Here is a 20,870-nt window from a genome sequence, read left to right as displayed (position 1 = left end):
AGGATGTAGTTGTTCTAGATTGTAGTAGGCATTGGGATATGGGGGTAGTGCACTGTTTGTATTTGTTCCAGTCAGTGAGACCAGAACTTGCAGCGCAGTCCATCAGGCAGTAGATGGATCTTGCAGAACCAAGGCAGCTATAGATTTCATAGAACTTACTTTAGGATTAAGGAAAGAAGTTTCTTACTTCAGCGCAACAGAGAGTGGAATTAGCAGTTCATTGGTGAACTCCCTGAAGTTACTCTTTAGGCTCCATGCACACTGGCTTACTAGTGTTTAGGAATATTTAGGGTTTTTCCTGCCAGAAAAACTAACTCAGAAACACAAAAACAGAATTTTAGTTTTTATGCCTCTAAACACTAAGCTTAAAAAAACGCTTCTAGACTACCTAATGTGCATGGACACATAGGGGTTATTTAGTAAAACTGCATGGTACAAAATCTCATGCAGCTCTGCATATAAACCAATCAGCTTCCAGGTTTTATTGTCAAAGCTTAATTGAACAAGCTGAAGTTAGAAGCTGATTGGTTGCCATGCACAGCTGCAACAGACTCTGAGTACACCAGATTTAGTAAATCTACCCCATATGATAACATTAGTTGCTTCTTCAAGTAAAATGCTAAACTCCTCTAGGAGCAGTGGTTTTTTAGGCCAGTGTGCATGGATACTCAAAGTGTTACTAAACCCAGGCCCCTGCATTCACTATATCTGATCTCCCACAGTACACAGAACATGGAAATGCAATTATTTTAGTAAATATAAACTGCTAAATACCTTTTCTCATTAGCAGTTAGAGCAGTCTTGTCACTCCTATCAGTGTCCAGCAGAGCACTGGTTAAAGCTTGTAGGAGGAGTTTTCTTTCTGCTCTAGGAGAATGCAGAACCCCTGACTTCTGTCTGGACCATGCCGATTGGCCCTGTTCTGATCACATGCACTCTAGTAATACACACCAAACAGAGCATGTGCAGAGGTTCTCCACAAGATATGTATTATCAAGAGATAAGAGAGGGGCACTTGAAGAAGGGGAGGATCAGAGAAGTCAGGATCAAACAGCATTTTTACACAATGCAGAGAATTAACTTTTTAGGTTGCACAGTGAGTAACACTTTAAACTCTGAATTTCACGTGTTTGTCTGGCGTGTACCTTTAAGACTAAATAACAGCATTCACAGTGTTGGAATTAGCCTTTACACGATAAAGCCACATAACATAATTACACTAGAATCCTACAAGAATTGTTTTTCATTTTCTTTGTGTTCTTTGTTTTAATAATTTCTACTGCAGCACTGCCTTCTTTCACAGAAGTATTTGACACTCTGCTCTGCAAATGGTTGTTATTAACCACTTTTTCTGTAAAGTATCATTACTGCAATTATGTTGGTAATTAGAACAAAAAAAATTAGATTAGGAGACAGTAGGGCATGCCATAAAGATGAGTTTCCTGATGCAAACCAAGGCATTATAAACATGTTTTAGTTCACTTGACTTGTACCAGTTCATTATCTTCTAAAGCAATTTCTATCAGGAAAGCAAACTATAGTTCTCCAGACCCTCACATATAGGCATGTGCTGATGAATCTGTTTGCATATTACTTTTTTTTTTTTAATGAAAACTTGCTTGATTTGTACCAGTTCATTATCTTCTAAAGCAATTTTGTTTATCAGAACAGTGAACTTTATTTCTCAAGCCTTTATTTAATAGACGTGCTTATGAATCTGTTTAGGTCATTTTTTTTTTTTTTTTTTTAAGTGGTAGTAAACTCCGCTTAGTTACTTTTACCTACAGGTCAGCTTATATAAAAGCTGTAGGTAAAATAAATATCTCCTAAACATGCACTGTTTAGGGCTCATGTACACGGGGCATTTGGAAAACTCTGCTGAATGAGTAGGTTAAAAAACGTCAGTTTAGCCGCGTTTGCATACCGCGTTTCTGTGCGTTTGCTTTTAAAAGATTTTTTAAAAGATAACCTCAGGAGACCTTCCCAAATGCCCAGAATGCACTGAAAAATAGTAAAAAATTAACTACTTCAAACATTTTGAGAGGAATAGAGAGAGCAGAAGCAGACAGAGCAGTATGTGTTAAGATGACCTGTCTTTTCTGGTTGTTTTCACTATGGATCCCATCATGAGCATAATGCAGCACGTTCTGCCATTTTTTCCTTTGGTCGAAACCTGGAACTGACTGCGCTGGTGTACTAGGCCCATTTGAATACAATGAAAACGCTTTGCATGCATTTCTGATTATGAAAAAATACTCTGGACAGCATCTGGACATGGAACAGTTAAAAAAATGCTTCTAAACGCTTATAAACGCAGTTAGCCGCGTTTTGCATTTGATACGCTGGTAAAATCTACTCCTGCACGCAAGTTTGGTGCATTCAAAAAAAAAAAACCACTGTAAACTCAACTGCTTGTGAACAACGTAGTGTAAATAAACACATAGGAAAACATTAGGGAGAATTCCGGGGCTGTTGAAAAAAAACGCTGAACAGCTCCTGACTGTCAGTTTAGGAGCTGCAGTGTACATGAGCCCTGTTTTGCAGCAGGTGATGTCCCTGGCGCATGCTCACTGCTGTTAATTGAGGGAACAGTGAATGTGTTGTCAATTCAGAGCTCTGTGCCATGGCTGTGACTCCCGTATGCATGCGCAAGAGTGAAGTCACTGTGGCTCAGCCATTCAAATGGCCGGAGCCTGCGAACCTGGAAGAAAGACTGGGTAAAGACGGAAGCCTTGTCAGCGGTGACAGCCCACCGCTGTATGGCTTCATTTTACAGGTAAGCCATTCATAATATGCTGATATGCAATGCATACTAGCACATTATGCCATTAACCTTTTTTTTTTTTACTAGACTTGCTATCACATTAATGAAAACTTGCATTTGTACCATTTTCTATGGATGCAAGATGTTCACTTTAGTGCAGACCCCAACAGATCATATACTCCCTTTCTTTTCTTTCCCTTCCTTGTTCAGCCCCAGGGGTGAAAGAAAAGCATGGTTTAAGCTAACAATTGCTAGAGTTGAAACTTACGCAGGACTATTGATGAGTCGGGAGGTCTTCCATAACCCAGAAGTTCCAGATATATTCCTTTTAGCTCCCTGCACACAGTGCAGTGGTGGGAAGGGGAGGAAAGAGGAAATGTATAAACTGCTGGTGATCGGGGTGGTAAAGTTACCCAATGCTTCTCTAAATGAGAAAAGCACACGTATACTTTAAAGCCCAATTCTTGTGAACAATTTTTTAAGAAAACTTTTACTTCAATACTCATGTCCTCTTTTGCATGTTGTCCCCTGCAAATACCATAGGGAGGGGAGGACTGGGGGAATAAAACTGGGCTTTAAAGAATCTGCTTCGTACAAAGCATCCATAGCACAAAGCCCAGCTTCATCGAAAACTTTTTCTTCTGTCTTGAATGCAGCGGGGAATGTTTAAACCCCTGTCGGGTTTGATTTGATGCCTGTGTCTCTTTTGGGAATGTGTTCCCTCACCTCTTGTTAGAACAAGAAATGACGGGGAATCTCTCTTGCAGCTGCAAAACCAAAAACACATTTTTAACCACTTGACCTCCTGAGGATTTACCCCCCTTAATGACCAGGCCTCTTTTTGCAACTCGGTGCTGCACTAATTCAACTGATAATTGCGCGGTCATGCAATTCTGCACCCAAATGAAATTTAGGTCCTTTTTTTCACACAAATAGAGCTTTCTTCCAGTGGTATTTGATCACCTGTGCGCTTTTTATTTTTCACGCTATAAACAAAAAAAGGCCAAAAATTTTGAAGAAAAACAATATTTTTTACTTTCAGCTATAAAAAATATATAGTAAACTCCAAAGTTGGTTATAAATTTAGGCCAAAATGTATTCTGCTACATATTTTTGGTAAAAAAAATTCCCAATAAGTGTATATTGATTGCTTTGTGTGAAAGTTATAGCGTCTACAAACTATGGTATAGATACTGCAATTTACGCCATTTTTTTGCTATACAGCGCTGCACTAGTTTAACAGACAATTGTGCGGTCATGAAATATGGTACATAAATGAAACTTACATCCTTTTTTTTCCCCCACAAATTGAGCTTTCTTTCGGTGGTATTTGATCGCCTCTGCGGTTTTTATTTTTTGCGCTATAAAAAAAAAAGCTGACAATTTTGAGGAAAAAAAACAATATTTTGGACTTTTTGCTATAAAACATGTCCAGTAAAAAAAATGTAAAAATCAAATTTAGTCATAAATTTCTGCCAAAATGCATTCTGCGACATGTCTTTGCTAAAAAAAAAAAAAAACAATACGTGTAAATTAATTGGTTTACTTGAAAGTTATAGCGTTTACAAATGGCGGGATACTGGGATTTTTTTTTTTATATTAATAATGGCGGCGATCAGTGACTTATGGCGGGACTGCGTCGGACATTCTGACATTGGCGGGTACTGATTTGGGGTCACTGACATCCCCAGTGACACCAATACAGTGATCAGTGCAAAAAAAAACCACTGACACTGTACTAATGGCACTGGGGAGGAAGGGGTTAACTTTATTTTTCAGGGAAGGGTTATTTGTGTGAGGGGGGGTGTTTTACTAGGGGGCGGGGGTGTGTGCTGAATGGGGACAGGCTGATCGGGAGAGAGAAACTCTTCTGGCCCAATCAGCTTGTCCTCGAGCTGTCAGGGAAGTGACAGAAAGCACAGCTACTGCAGCTGTGCTCTCTGTCACTGATTGCCGCCAATCGCCGGGAGATAGCCAGTAAGGACTGGCTGTGACCCGGCGACTGACATCCGCGGCTGTGATCGGCGGGACAGGTAGGGTGGTGGCGCGCCTCGCACGCGCCCCCTACCTGTTTACAAAACACACAGTTTAAAACGTGGTTTTGCCTGCCCGTGCCGCCCTGCTGCCGTATTTATACAGTGGCTGGGCGGCATGTGGTTAATAGAGCAGTGGGGTAGAGTTAAAAGTACCACAAAATGTTCTTATAGTTGTCTGTCCTGTCTGTTGTATTGTCCAGCCATCGCAAGGGAAAGGAGAATCTAATGTACCCAATGGGGCCACACACAGAGAAGCAAAAATCTAATGTAACCTAACTCTTCCCCACTTTATTTAAATTGATACTAAACCCAGGATCCTGCATTCACTATATCTGGCCTCCCGTAGTACACAGAACATGGAAATGAAATTATTTTCGTAAATAAACTGCTAAATACCTTTTTTCTCATCAGCAGTATATAGCAGTCTTGTGACTTCTATCTGTATCCAGCTGAGCACTGGTTGAAGGTTGTAGGAGTTTTCATTCTCCTATGAGGCTGCATAACCCCTGACCCTCTGTCTAAACAGTGTTGATTGGCCCTGTGCTGATCACATGTACCCTCCCCAAAGAAGAAAAAACTAGCCATACACACTAAACTGAGCATGTGCAGAGTGACTCCTAGAGCCCTGTACAATCAACAGATGGAATGGGGACAGTAGAAGAAGGAAAAGAATCAGAGAAGACCGGCTCAAAGAGCCTTTTTACAAAATGCTGAGGATTAACCCCTCAGGTTCCATAGTGAGTATAATGTGCATGCTCTACTGGATATACAGACTGTTTTTACTAATCTGGGTTTAGTAACACCTTAAAGGCATAAGGGGCACCTTTGGAACATGTTACATGTTCCACCCATTTTTAGGGTGGAACATGTAATATTGCAGCTCCTGCACCTTCTCCCCCTGATCCCCTCCCCACACCCTCTGTCACAATTTTAATAGAGATTTGTAAAGGTTGTTACCCTAAACTTACCCTGGCCCAAAATAGGGGGGCACTGGTGCAACTGCCAAAAAAAGGAACAATAGGCAAGAATGATAAACAAAGTGAAAAGTCTTTTAGGTCCATATGAAAACACAGTTGCATGAAGTTCACATTATGACGGTGTCAGCAGTCTCTTCCAAGCAGGATCTGTGGAGACTCCCACCAGCAAACCATGTATAAACAAAAAGGAGACAAAGCATCACTAAGTGTAGCATTTATTAAAACATATTGGCGAAATGAAAAACAACAGATACATAGTTAGTCTGGCTGAAAAAAGACAAACGTCCATCCAGTTCAACCATTAAAAAAAAAAAAGTTATCCTATACCCACATTTGAACCAGAGGAAGGCAAAAAACCCAGCAAAGCATGATCCAATTTGCTGCTGCAGGGGAAAAAAAATCCTTCCTGATCCTCAGACGCATTCGGTTATTCCCTGGATCAACCTTACCTATAAATGTTAGTATCCAGTTATATTCTGTGTATCCAAGAAGAGAATCCAGGCCTTTTTTAAAGCAATCCACTGAGCTGGCCAGAACCAACTCTTGAGGGAGTCTATTCCTCATTTTCACAGGTCTTACTATGAAGAACCCTTTCCGTACTTGGAGATTACATTTCTTTTCCTCCAGATGTAGAGTGCCCCCTTGTCCTCTGTGTTGACCTCAGGGTGAATAACTCTACACTGAGTTCACTATATGAACCACTGATGTATTTATACATGTTGATCATATCTCCCCTTAATCTCCTCTTCTCAAGAGAGAATACATTCAATTTCTCTAATCTTCCCTCATAGCTGAGCTCTTCCATGCCTCTTATCAGGTTGGTTGCCCTAATATGCGCTCACATTTTAAAAGATATGAAAAAAGGTATCAATAGGTCTTCAGCAGGTGGCGACCTTCCAGGTGGTTGATGGTGCACAAGCCCCTCCGCATAGATGTGATATAAGGTGCTTGGAAGCAAGAGGTTGACCAGGGGGACACCAGGAAGAGGCAGCAGAATCAGCAGACCGAGGGTGTATATCACTTGGGTGGGAATCACTGTGGACAGCAGGGAAGTGCTGCAGGTCCACAAGATGACCGTGATGATGTCATGTGTGATGCGGGCCAGCATCGATTGCTACAGGTCTACGGGAAAGTTGATTCCCATCATCCTGTAGTAATTGATACTGGCCTGCCCTCTACCTATATAAACTGACAATTTTCATGGATGGCCAGGTTATTGATATGCTTTTTAATATCTTTTAATATTTGAGTGCATATTTTTTTTTTTCATTTCACTGATATTTTAATTAATGCACTTAGGTAGTGGCGCTTTTCTCTCTCTCTTTTTGTTTATACAATTTAAAAAGAGCGTGGCCATGCGGGGCTCTGCCTATGTGTCCGTGTCATTTACAGAGTTCTGTGAATGAATGAACTACAAGTATCAATAGCTGTCACAGCTGACAGCTTGCAGTTCATGCATTGTGAGGGCCTGTACGGGAGGTATGGGCAGACCGCTAATGCAATGCCTGGATCCTGTACACTCTCATTCAGCTATCTGTTCGTGGGTTCCATGCCTTACAGGCTGCAGTGTAAAAAAAAAATAAATGCACATTTTTTTTTTTTACCTACAAAACTACACGCATTTATTATTGTTTCACAAAATGTGAACTTAGCCTTTAAAGCAAAAATATAATTGGCTGGAGTTGGACTTTAAAATGTATCAAAGGCCCACGCTGTTCTCGGGAATACCATTTATAGGTAATATTTCACTGCCACATCGGCATATTGCTGTTTTTTTCCAAATGGCCAGGTGTGCATTCCGAAGCACTGCTTTATATCACAGACACAGCCTAAAATATAGAGCAATTTATCCAAGTTGCTTGCAACCATTGAAATGTCAGGACACTTGATCTGGGTCACTGACTCAAAGCAAAAAAAAGGATAGAACTGACAGTCCTGGAGTTTGTGTGCAAAGGTAGTTTCTATATTTCTGTCCTGACACGGTCTGCGTATATAAGTCATTCTGGATGCATGAATTTTTTTCATTTTGTTAAATTGCTTTTGGTGAAAATAAAAAAATAAAAGCTTGTTTTAAGAAGGCATTGTAGTCCCGTTATAACATAGCCAATACATTTTTTTTTTTTACAAATTTTTGCTGCTACGTCACACTATACAGACACAATTTGGGACTGTGAATATTGAGCTTTCGGAATCGTCCTTAGAATTACTATGATTAGATCCAGATATTACCAAGTTTGTTACCACTCTCTATTTCTGTCTTCAGTTGGCCAGGACCAACTCCTTCCACATTGCGAAGCATAAGTGGGTGGCAGATGTTGCCTGAGCTGCTTGAGGAAGGTTGGGAGGAAGCTATGGAGGTCTGTTTTCAAGACCTCTAGTACTGCCAATAAATCTACTCAATTCAAATGTATTCATCATCTTCACTAGACCCTGGCTAAGTTGGCTCATATGGGTTTTGGATATCTGACCTCTTGTCCCCGTTGTGACCTTGAGGATGCAGATCTGCTGCACATGTTCTGGGCTGGCTCGACTCATACATTGTATTGGCAGGATCTTCTTGTCTTTTTTGACATGCCCCTGCATTTGTCAGTTCCTCTTGCCCTAGAAGTGGGTCTTTTGGGAACTTTGAATGATTTCATACGTTTGCTTTTGTTTTATGCTAGAAAAAAAATCTTGTTGAATTGGAAAAATGCTAATCTATCTTCCATACAACAATTCTATTGTATGGTTAACGCTCATCTGCCTAAATATAAGTTGACCTATAAAGGTCAGGCTTGCCCTAAAAAATTTGTGAAAGCATGGCAACCCTGGTTAGACATCTCAGACTCCTTCTGGGGTGATACTCCATTAACTCAGTCACTCTCACATGTCTCCTCAAATTAATCTGGTTCCTACACCACTGCTGTGGTGGCTACGGGCTCTATCTCTCATGATTATGGAGGAGATGGTGGCATACGTATGCTTTGTTTTGTATGAATGTGTGTATTTGTTTTCTCAACCCATCTTGTAAATTTCATGCACATAGCCATAACATTGTCTAAATGCGGGCTCTGCATAGTCCCTACACACTTGTTGTTTTTGGTTTTTGTTGTGTACAACTTATTCTGCCGCTCCTTTTTTGGGGCTCCTGATTGCTTATGTGTCTATTGTAACTTTTGTTAAAAACGAAACGCCTCTTAAAAAGAAGGTTATGTTGTACTTAGTGTTACTAAACCCAGGACCCTGCATTCACTATATCTGGTCTCCCACAGTACTCAGAACATGGAAATGCAATTATTTTAGTAAAAATAAACTGCTAAATACCTTTTATCATCAACAGTATAATGCAGTCTTGTGTCTTCTATCAGTGTCCAGCTGAGCACAGGTTAAAGCTTGTAGGAGGAGTTTTCATTCTCCTCTGTTTTTCGTATGAGGCTGCAGGATCCATGACCCTCTGTCTGGACAGTGCTGATTGGCCCTGTGCTGATCACATGCACCCTCCCAAATAGAAAAAAAAACTTTCTAGCAAAACACACCAAACTGAGCATGTGCAGAGTGACTCCTAGAGCCCTGTACTATCAGCAGATGGATTGGGGACAGTAGAAGGGGAAGACCGGATCAAACAGCCTTTTTACACAAAGCAGAGGATTAACTCCTTAGGTTCGACAGTGAGTATGACAAAAATGCTTTACGGCATATACAGATTGATTTAACTCTTGTGGGTTTAGTAGCACTTTAAGTACTTTAGTATTGGGCGCTTTTGTTACTTTCGACCACTTTACTATAATCTGATGTATTCTGCCTTAGTGGTGCTGAAAGTAAGTCGATTGTAATAGCCCCTTCTGTTCAGATATGCTTCTTTCTCCAGGCAGTACTTGACGTTGTTTGGTTATATAGAACTTATTTTGCATGTGTTGCATTCCACATAATAGCTTAAGATGAGTGTTTAAACGGCTGCCTTTTCCTTTTTTTCTCTCTAATGCAAAATAATCATTCCACAGTGACTGCAAAAATTGTTACCCAGATGGCACCAAACCATTTTCCTTTGATTTTTTAATAAGAGGCGCGTTTATCAAAGAGATTTCTCAACTTACTGTTGGTAATGGGAAATAATTTGAAAGGCACACAGTGTGGATCATTATATTTCTTTGATGCAGATTAATGGCAGCTAAAGCAGCGTTTTGTAATTGCTTCATTTTGCCATAGACTTTTTTTTTTTTCCCTTTGTTACATTACATTGGTGGGAGAACTCTGGTTTAAACTTATAGTTTTTACACGCACGAGGGAAAGATTTGGATGTCTGCCAGTTTCAGAGAAAAATCCACTCATTTTTCAAGTGGCATTGTTGCTTTTGGTGTTTTTTTTTTTTCTTCATAAGGTCCTGTATTATATTCCATTATATCTTAAAGGAAACCTTTAATGAGAGTCAGATAATACAGTCTGCAGGTGCTATTTGCCTGGCTGTCATCATCATGCTCTGAGTCATTTTCAGTTACTTACCCAGACATATATAGTGCTTTTTTTGGCTTTGTGACTCAAAGGTATTGAAGCCAGACACCAAGCATTTTCAGGAGGATGTTAACCATGCCAACCTCCATATTGAATAGAATAAATGTAGCGGTATGACCCTTACCTGAGTATTTAGATTTGCTTTTAGCACAAACTGTGGAGAGGTTCTGCCCCTGCGTAGAGGCTGCTATCTGCTGACTGCTTCAAATGCATATGAAGACAATTCTGTTGCTTACTGTATTTAGGTATATTTAAAAATATAAATCTGTCTGATGTAATTGCAAAGTGCCCCCATCCCTAATAATGAAAATATATTTGGCAACTAGTTGGGACTTTGATGGCAAACAACAATGTTAAAATATAAAAAATCTTATAGTAAATACATAACGACCAGTTCACACTACATGCGCTTCCGTGTGCTTTTTTTCTGCATCCAAAATGCACAGAAAGTAGGTTATATGGTTGACAATGTCATTTTCCTGCACAGAACTGGAATGCGGTAAAACACATAAAAAATGCACTAGAATGCACAAAAACGCACATGTCCCTATTTAAATTGAAGAAAAAAAGAGGGGGAAAATGAACTGGAAAGCATCAAAACCGCATCAGAACGTGCCAAAAACACATCTGGGCTGTTTCTATGGTGTGAACCAACTCTAAAATCTACACCAAACGTGTGGCACATAAAATTAGACAATCCCAATAACACTGATACATATACAGAACAAAGGGCCACTGGAACATGCATCTGAACTCCAAAGGGTTTCAATTCATCCAGAATCTTTATTAATGGGTATAGTGTCCAGGCCTGGATATGAATCCTAAATTATACATAAATCATACGAAAAATGGAGATCATCCCATCAATTATGCATCAATGAAATTATAGATAGACATTCAACTACGCCTATTGCCCATGATATTTGATCTAGAGAGTAAAAAGTAGCCCTTTGCGACACCTAGATCCCCAAGGGACTGGACAGTGGGATACAAAGGGCACAAAGAACCCAAAAGCGATCAGTGTGGACCTCTATGGAAAAAGAAAAGCAAGTAAGAAAAAGGTTTATATGGCTGATGAAAATATATATGCATATCCCCAATCGACCTTCCAGTCTAGGGAAATCGCTTGCAAATCACTTAAGCCCTGTACACACGATGAGAATATCGAACGATATTAATATTCTCATCTCAAATGTGAAGAGGTTACAAAAGTTACAAAAATTCTTGTAAGACAGAAAAAATCAGAAGTGATGTAAAGTATTGTATTTTTGGATGAAAATTGTGGTAATTAAACAAAAATCGTACAATCTGGTGTCATACGAGAAAAATGTTTGTGCTTGTCCCTTTCGAATAATTGCACATGAAATCTGTGTACTAACGATCAGATTATCGTACGATTGCATCAAAAGCTGTATTTTTTTGTATGTGTTTGATTATGTGTACTAGGCTTTACTGATAAATAATGCAGGTCTCAGCTGGAAAAAAAAATGCCAGTACCAAGGTAGAAAGTGTAAGGAGGCCCCTTTGATTGCTAAGTTAAAAAGAGAAATAAAAAAGGGACTCGTTAGTAAACTTTTACCCATGTCTGACTACCTTTCTGCCCGGGAACACTGGCGGGTAAAGTGGAGCTGTTTAGTTTTTATCTAAGATCCCTCAGCACTCACATACAGTTGTGTTCAAAATAATAGCAGTCAGACATCACTAACCTGATCAATCACTGTTTTAATAGAAATGATGTTTCTACATGGCAAATAATTTACTAGCAGGTGTAGTAGAGTAATAGAAATCCAACAGTCATGACATGCATGCTGCTGATTCTGTGTAATTGAATCACTAATTGAAAGGGGCATGTTCAAAATAATAGCAGAGTGGAGTTCTATTAGTGAGGTCATTCATTCTTTGAAAAGCAGGTGGCAATTATTGCCCTTATTTAAGGAAGGAAGGCAGCAAATGTTGTACATGCTGGTTACAGTGCATTTCTCTCTAAAATTCTGAGGAAAATGGGTCGTTCCAGACATTGTTCAGAAAAACAGCGTACTTTGATTAAAAAGTTGATAGGAGAGGGGAAAACATATAAAGAAGTGCAGAAAATGATAGGCTGCTCAGCTAAAATGATCGCAAATGCTTTAAAATGGCAACCAAAACCTGAAAGACGTGGAAGAAAGCAAAAAACTACCATTCGAATGGATAGAAGAATAGCCAAAATGGCAAGGACTCAGCCAACAATCAGCTCCAGGAAGATCAAAGAAGGTCTAAAGTTACCTGTGAGTACTGTTACAATTAGAAGACACCTATGTGAAGCCAAGCTATCTGCAAGAAGCCCCCGCAAAGTCCCACTGTAGAAAAAAAGACGTGCTGAAGAGGTTACAATTTACCAAAGAGCACATTGACTGGCCTAAAGAGAAATGGCGCAACATTTTGTGGATTGATGAAAGTAAGATTGTTCTTTTTGGGTCTAGTGGCCGGAGACAGTTTGTCAGACGACCCCCAAACACTGAATTCAAGCCACAGTACACTGAAGACAGTGAAGCATGGTTGCGCAAGCATCATGATATGGGGATGTTTCTCATACTACGGTGTTGGGCCTATTTATCGCATACCAGGGATCATGGATCAGTTTGAATACATCAGAATACTTGAAGAGGTCATGCTGGCTTATGCTGAAGAGGAAATGCCCTTGAAATGGGTGTTCCAACAAGACAACGACCCCAAACACACCAGTAAACGTGCAACATCTTGGTTCCAGTGGCCAGCCCAATCCCCGGATCTCAATCCAATAGAAAACTTGTGGGGTGACATCAAAAATGCAGTTTCTGAGGCAAAACCAAGAAATAGAGAAGAACTGTGGAATGTAGTCCAATCATCCTGGGCTGGAATACCTGTTCACAGGTGCCAGAAGTTGGTTGACTCCATGCAACACAGATGTACAGCAGTTCTCAGAAACAGTGCTTATACAACTAAATATTAATTAAGTGATTGAAAGGAAAGCAAAATCTTCAAACATTTATCAGTTTATATAGTGAATGTTTGAGTTTGTAAAGAAGAATACAAACACTGCTATTTTTTTTGAACAGTCTAATATTCACTTTTCTTCACTTTTTTTAGAGGAACAACACAAATTTTATATATTTGAATAAAAACTGTTCTGTGAGAAAAAGGGAGGATGCGATTTCAGACCTCTTTCTGAAAGGTCTAGTTCTCTTGTTGTTTCTGTCTGTCTTTTCTCAATGACTGACATAGTCAGAACGCTTGACTGACCTAAAAAAAATATTGAAGCAGTTGGATCACCTTGACAGCCAGGTAGCAAATTCAGAGAGTGGACGGCAATGGCAGCCTACTTTTTTGTTCAGTACAGTTGTCTTAAAGTTCCACATTAAGGGGAATTAATATAATGTGTCTAAGACAAGTTGGATCTCAATTGGTGTTGTTACCCATAGCAATCAATCTGCTTCTGTTCATTTTTGTCCACACAGCTTAAAAAATGAACATTTAAAAGCTGATTGCCTGCACTCCTTGTGAGACAAAGTTTGACACCATTTTTATTTATTCCCTCCATACTGTTTAGTCCTGGTGATGAGGTATATTGGTGCATAAAAATATGCATTGTGAGCCTGCATTTTCTTTGATTTTAAAAGCTATGTTACAATTACATACAGTTTTTAGGCTTTTTATTTCTTTTTGGGTGCTCTTAGCCACTCCACCCCAGAATAGCCAAATAACAACTGTCCCTTCCTAGCATGTGAGATATATTCCCAAAAGTACCCTCTATAACACCATTTAAAATGAGTACCATTTCATAACAATTGCTTGTATTAGAAACTAATGGTGCTTACATAAACTGCTGAAAATGACTTATAATTTACACTTCTCTTGCAGAAAACAAAATGGATTTGTGTCAAGATGCATCACTCAAATCAAGCACCACTGAAGGAGAATGCAATAAAAAAGAGATAAAGATGTGGTTCAGCCCTCGCAGAGGAAAGGCGAGGTATGTCTTGAAAAAAGGAGTCAATCAGCAGATTCCATCAAAACATGAACAGATTCCAGTAATAGAAACATACGAGTTTGTGTCCTCACCTACTGTGGAGCCCATGAAAAAGAAGAATTCAAAACAAAGAAAATCCAAAAAGAAGAAACTAGAACATATCAACCAAGAATGGGGGGTTGGAAAACAAACTCAATATAGTGATGATTTCAAGAAAAGTGATGTGTCAACAAATGTTAGATCTGTCTCATTTTGCAATTCTCCTGTAGTTTTACCATCTCTTAGTGAACAGGAAAATGATGAAAAATGTGGTTCACCAATGAGAAATATCCAGACTAGAAATGAGTACTGTTTTGAAGAACATGCAGAAATTGAATCAAAAAATAGTGAAACGTTGACTGAGGTCAGTCTATTGGAGCCTCAATGTTCTGTGCCAGTTTCTAACACTATTGTATTTAGGTCTTTATCGGATGAAGTCTGTGACACTAAAGATGGCCAGGTAGATGGAAGTAATCAACACAAGGATAATAATGGAGTTGATGATTGTGAAGACGAAGCCAGTAATAAAAAAGCTTTACGAAGTGCAAGGCAAAAAATAGTTTCATATGTAACTCCAAAAAGAGAAACTAAGGTCTTAAAACGCAAAGAAAGCCCATCTCCTTCTCTTTCAAGTACCTCAAAACGTTCAAGAAAAGGGCTTCAGAAACCAGGAGGCCGTTGTAAATCTGAGAAGACAGAAATAAGTGATGCGAGCCTGGAACAACCAAAATTGTTTTCCAAGCCTTCCACACCCTCTTCTAAAAACAAAGATGGAAGAAGAACAAGCCAAACTATCACCAGTATCCAGATGTCTCCAAGTAACCTTTCTGCTTCTAAGAAGAACATCAAGGGAGAGACATTGCTTCATGTTACTTCCATAAAGGTAATCATTGGACTGTATCGTGTGCAACATATAAGATCATGACATTAAAAAATTTGTTTTCTCAGCTTGTAGGTTTTTTTGGCAATTATTGTTTTCTATTTTAGATCAGTGCCAGCTCTATACAACAAAAGATCTGATCATGCAAGGCTGTCTTTAAATTAACAGTATTTAAGCTAGAGCTTCTGTCAGCCAAAAAAACCTGTCTAGCTATTATTTTGGTGGGTTTTAACCACTTGCCTACTAGGCACTTTTACCCCCTTCCTGCCCCAGCCAATTTTCATCTTTCAGTGCTGCCGCACTTTGAATGATAATTGCGTAGGCATGCAACATTGTACCCATATAAAATTTTTATAATTTTTTTTCAGAGCTTTCTTTTGGTGGTATTTAATCGCCACTGGGTTTTTTATTTTTTGCTCTACAAAAAAAAAGACAAAGAAAAATGTTATGTTTTATACATTTTCAATTATAACATTTTGCAAACAGGTAATTTTTCTCCTTCACTGATGTGCGTTGATGCGGCTGCACTGATGGGCATCACTGATAGGGCATTGATGAGGAGGCACTGATGGACACTAATATGCAGCATTAAAGGGTACTGACTGTTGGCTCTGACTGATGGGCAGCACTGTTGAGCACTGATAGGCACTTTTGGAGCTGAACTGATAATCATTGTACTGATTATTAGTGCAGATGTCTCTTTTCACAGTTCCAGGTTACTGGCAGTACTTTCCTCATACTGTAACAGCGTGAGGAAAGTACTGCCGATGACCGGCAAGTGTATTTACATGATGATCACCTGTGATTTGACACAGCTGATCATGTGGTAAAAGGCGGCTGTGGTTGGCCTTTTACTGTGTCATGTGATCAGCTGTGTCCAAAGGACCCAACGAGCATAGTGAGCACCGGGTGTGTGCCGCTGGGGGCGCGTTGTGGGAGGACATAATATGACGCCGTCCCAGAACTGGATGGCCTCCCTGTAGATGCCATTCGACTATAACGTGGTCAAGAAGTGGTTAAATGGAACTAAAGTTTTGCTGTTACTCGCTGTGTGTAGGCAGGCTCATTATTGCAGAAAAGACATGCTATATTCCTTCTGCAATAAAGAACACCTACCTGCTCTCCATGTGCTCCAGCATGTAAACAGAGCTGCGCATGCGCAGTTCGGCTTATGGTGTGAGCCCAATCCCTGTGTGCCGGAATGACTGGCTGTAAGTGTAACTTCATCCTGTGCCAGACAATGAAGATAGCCAAAGAACGGCACACAGAAGAAGATGCCAGCGAGGGACGGGGATCATTGAAGGAAATATAAGTAAAGCTCCCTTTTAACCACTTGCCTACTGGGCACTTATACCCCCTTCGTGCCCAGGCCAATTTTAAGTTATCTGCGCTGTCGCACTTTGAATGATACTTGCATGGTCATGCAACATTGTACCCATATGAAATGTTTATCATTTATTTCACAAAAATAGAGCTTTGTTTTGCTGGTATTTAATTGCCACTGGGTGTTTTATTTTTTGCGCTATAAACAAAAAAACAAAAAATTCAAATTAAAAAAAAAATGTTTTTTTCTTTCTATTATAAAATTTTGCAAACAGGTAATTTTTCTCCTTCACTGACTGACGGCACTGATGGGCACAGGTGGGTGGCACTGCTGGGCCCTTGTGGGTGGCACTGCTGGGCCCTTGTGGGTGGCACTGCTGGGCACTGATCATCAGTATCGATCAGTCCTTTGACAATTGTCGATTATCGGCAGTACTTTCCTCATGCTGTGACAGTGTGAGGAAAGTGCAGCCGATAACCGGCAACTCCATTTACCAGTGATATACTGTGTCATTGAACACAGCTGATCATGTGGTAAAAGACTGCTGTGATTGGCATTTTACCACATCACGTGATCAGCTGTGTCCATTAGGACACAGTGATCACAGAGATCGCTGGTTGCACACCCCTGGGGGCGTGCAAGAGGGTGTGTTCTGGGAGGACGCCCTGTGACGCCCTCCCAGAACTGGACAACCACACTGTAGCTGTCATTCGGCTGTAACACAGTTGGCAAGTGGTTAATTCTGGTTTAAGCAAACTTTGCCACATATATACTGTATCTCACAGAAGTGAGTACACCCCTTACATTTCTGAAAATATTTTATTCTATCTTTTCATGTGACAACACTGAAGAAATGACACTTTGCTACAATGTAAAGTAGTGAGTGTACAGCTTGTATAACAATGTAAATTTGCTGTCCCCTCAAAATAACTCAACACAGCCATTAATGTCTAAACTGCTGGCAACAAAAGTGAGTACACCCCTAAATGAAAATGTCCAAATTGGGCCCAAAGTGTCAATATTTTTTGTGGCCATCATTATTTTCCAGCACTGCCTTATCATTCTTGGACATGGAGTTCACCAGAGCTTCACAGGTTGCCATTGGAGTCCTCTTCCACTCCTCCATGACAACATCGTGGAGCTGGTGGATGTTAGAGACCTTGCGCTCCTCCACCTTCCATTTGAGGATGCCCCACAGATGCTCAATAGGGTTAGGTCTGGAGACATGCTTGGCCAGTCCATCACCTTTACCCTCCGCTCCTTTAGGAAAGCAGTGATCGTCTTGGAGGTGTGTTTGGGGTCGTTATCATGTTGGAATACTGCCCTGCGGCCCAGTCTCCGAAGGGAGGGGATCATGCTCTACTTCAGTATGTCACAGTACATGTTGGCATTCACGGTTCCCTCAGTGAACTGTAGCTCCCCAGTGCCGGCAGCACTAATGCAGCCCCAGACCATGACACTCCCACCACTATGCTTGACTGTAGGCAAGACACACTTGTCTTTGTACTCCTCACCTGGTTGCCGTCACATACGGTTGATACCATCTGAACCAAATAAGATTATCTTGGTCTCATCAGACCACAGGACATGGTTCCAGTAGAAGATGCTTCCTTCTGGGACGACAGCCATGCAGACCAATTTGATGAAGTGTGCGGCATTTGGGCTAAGCACTGAGAAGCTGACCCCACCCCTTCAACCTCTGCAGCAATGCTGGCAGCACTCATACTTCCGTTTCCCAAAGACAACCTCTGAATATGACAGCACAGTGGCTAAATGGTTAGCACTTCCACCTGGAAGTTCTAGGGTCGTTGGTTCGAATCCCAACCACGGCACCACCTGCCTGGAGTTTGCATGTTCTCCCTGTGCCTGCGTGGGTTTCTTCCGGGTACTCCGGTTTCCTCCTACACTCCAAAGACATGCTGGTAGGTGCATTGGATCCTGTCCAAATTGGCCCTAGTATGTGTATGTATGAATGTGAGTTAGGGACCATAGATTGTATGCCCATTGAGGATTAGGAACTGATGTGAATGTGTAATATATATGTAAAGCGCTGCGTAAATTGACGGCGCTATAAAATATGACGCTGAGCTCGTGCACTTAACTTCTTTGGCTGACCATGGTGAGGCCTGTTCTGAGTGGAACCTATCCTGGTAAACTGCTGTATTGTCTTGGCCACTGTGCTGCATCTCAGTTTCAGGGTCTTGGCAATCTTCTTATAGCCTAGGCCAGTGATGGCGAACCTTTTTGAGCCCGAGTGCCCAAACTGCAACCCAAAACCAACTTATTTCTTTCAAAGTGCCAACACTGCAATGAAAACTGAATATCGAGCTTTTGGTTTAGAAAAAACAACTCGTACAGTAGTGCAAACTAATTAACAGTACAGGGATGACCAGAGACTGCGGACACAGTACAGGGATGACCAGAGACTGCGGACACAGTACAGGGATGACCAGAGACTGCGGACACAGTACAGGGATGACCAGAGACTGCGGACACAGTACAGGGATGACCAGAGACTGCGGACACAGTACAGGGATGACCAGAGACTGCGGACACAGTACAGGGATGACCAGAGACTGCGGACACAGTACAGGGATGACCAGAGACTGCGGACACAGTACAGGGATGACCAGAGACTGTGGACACAGTACAGGAGATGACCAGAGACTGCGGACACAGTACAGGAGATGACCAGAGACTGCAGACAGTACAGGAGATGACCAGAGACTGCAGACAGTACAGGGATGACCAGAGACTGCGGACACAGTACAGGAGATGACCAGAGACTGCAGACAGTACAGGGATGACCAGAGACTGCGGACACAGTACAGGGATGACCAGAGACTGCGGACACAGTACAGGAGATGACCAGAGACTGCGGACACAGTACAGGAGATGACCAGAGACTGCGGACACAGTACAGGAGATGACCAGAGACTGCGGACACAGTACAGGAGATGACCAGAGACTGCGGACACAGTACAGGAGATGACCAGAGACTGCGGACACAGTACAGGAGATGACCAGAGACTGCGGACACAGTACAGGAGATGACCAGAGACTGCGGACACAGTACAGGAGATGACCAGAGACTGCGGACACAGTACAGGAGATGACCAGAGACTGCGGACAGTACAGGGATGACCAGAGACTGCAGACACAGTACAGGGATGACCAGAGACTGCGGACACAGTACAGGGATGACCAGAGACTGCGGACACAGTACAGGGATGACCAGAGACTGCGGACACAGTACAGGGATGACCAGAGACTGCGGACACAGTACAGGGATGACCAGAGACTGCGGACACAGTACAGGGATGACCAGAGACTGCGGACACAGTACAGGGATGACCAGAGACTGCGGACACAGTACAGGGATGACCAGAGACTGCGGACACAGTACAGGAGATGACCAGAGACTGCGGACACAGTACAGGGATGACCAGAGACTGCGGACACAGTACAGGAGATGACCAGAGACTGCGGACACAGTACAGGGATGACCAGTGACTGCGGACACAGTACAGGAGATGACCAAAGACTGCGGACAGCACAGGGATGACCAGAGACTGCGGACACAGTACAGGAGATGACCAGAGACTGCGGACACAGTACAGGAGATGACCAGAGACTGCGGACACAGTACAGGAGATGACCAGAGACTGCGGACACAGTACAGGGATGACCAGAGACTGCGGACACAGTACAGGAGATGACCAAAGACTGCGGACAGCACAGGGATGACCAGAGACTGCGGACACAGTACAGGGATGACCAGAGACTGCGGACAGCACAGGGATGACCAGAGACTGCGGACAGTACAGGAGATGACCAGAGACTGCGGACAGCACAGGGGATGACCAGAGACTGCGGACAGCACAGGGGATGACCAGAGACTGCGGACAGCACAGGGATGACCAGAGACTGCGGACAGCACAGGGATGACCAGAGACTGCGGACAGCACAGGGATGACCAGAGACTGCGGACAGCACAGGGATGACCAGAGACTGCGGACAGCACAGGGATGACCAGAGACTGCGGACAGCACAGGGATGACCAGAGACTGCGGACAGCACAGGTATGACCAGAGACTGCGGACAGTACAGAGATGACTGCTGACCTTTGGGGAGGGAGGGGGAGCGGGTACCTGAATTTGACAGGTACCCGCTCTTACTTCCGCAGAGTTTTTTTTTTATCTTACCTGTTCCTTTATCCAGCCGCGCGCTGTCTTCCCGGCTTCTGTAGTGTGGGCGCTCGTCGGACAGCCGGATGCCCAGTGCGCATGCACGAGAAGCGCTGCGCTTTGTGATTGGTCCGGCGGCTTCTGGGATCTGTCATGTGTCCCAGGTACCGCCTTACCATTCACAAAGAGC

At 42.0% G+C, this 20,870-nt stretch overlaps 1 protein-coding gene across 1 annotated transcript in view; it reads left to right on the top strand.

Annotated features, from left to right (window-relative positions):
- BARD1 (BRCA1 associated RING domain 1) overlaps positions 1-20,870 on the top strand; it is a 122,949-nt gene that overhangs the window by 40,544 nt on the left and 61,535 nt on the right. The window contains exon 4 of the mRNA XM_089672327.1: positions 14,142-15,172. Within this exon, the coding sequence (XP_089528453.1) occupies positions 14,142-15,172 (1,031 nt within the window). The remainder of the gene's footprint in view (positions 1-14,141; positions 15,173-20,870) is intronic.

The sequence above is a fragment of the Staurois parvus genome, unplaced genomic scaffold (genome assembly GCF_062004578.1).
Source record: "Staurois parvus isolate SC_StPar_1 unplaced genomic scaffold, SC_StPar_1.0 ptg000011l, whole genome shotgun sequence".
NCBI classification, from domain to species: domain Eukaryota; kingdom Metazoa; phylum Chordata; class Amphibia; order Anura; family Ranidae; genus Staurois; species Staurois parvus.
The sequence above is the reverse complement of the archived record's forward strand: the minus strand, read 5'-3'. Positions and strand labels throughout refer to the sequence as shown.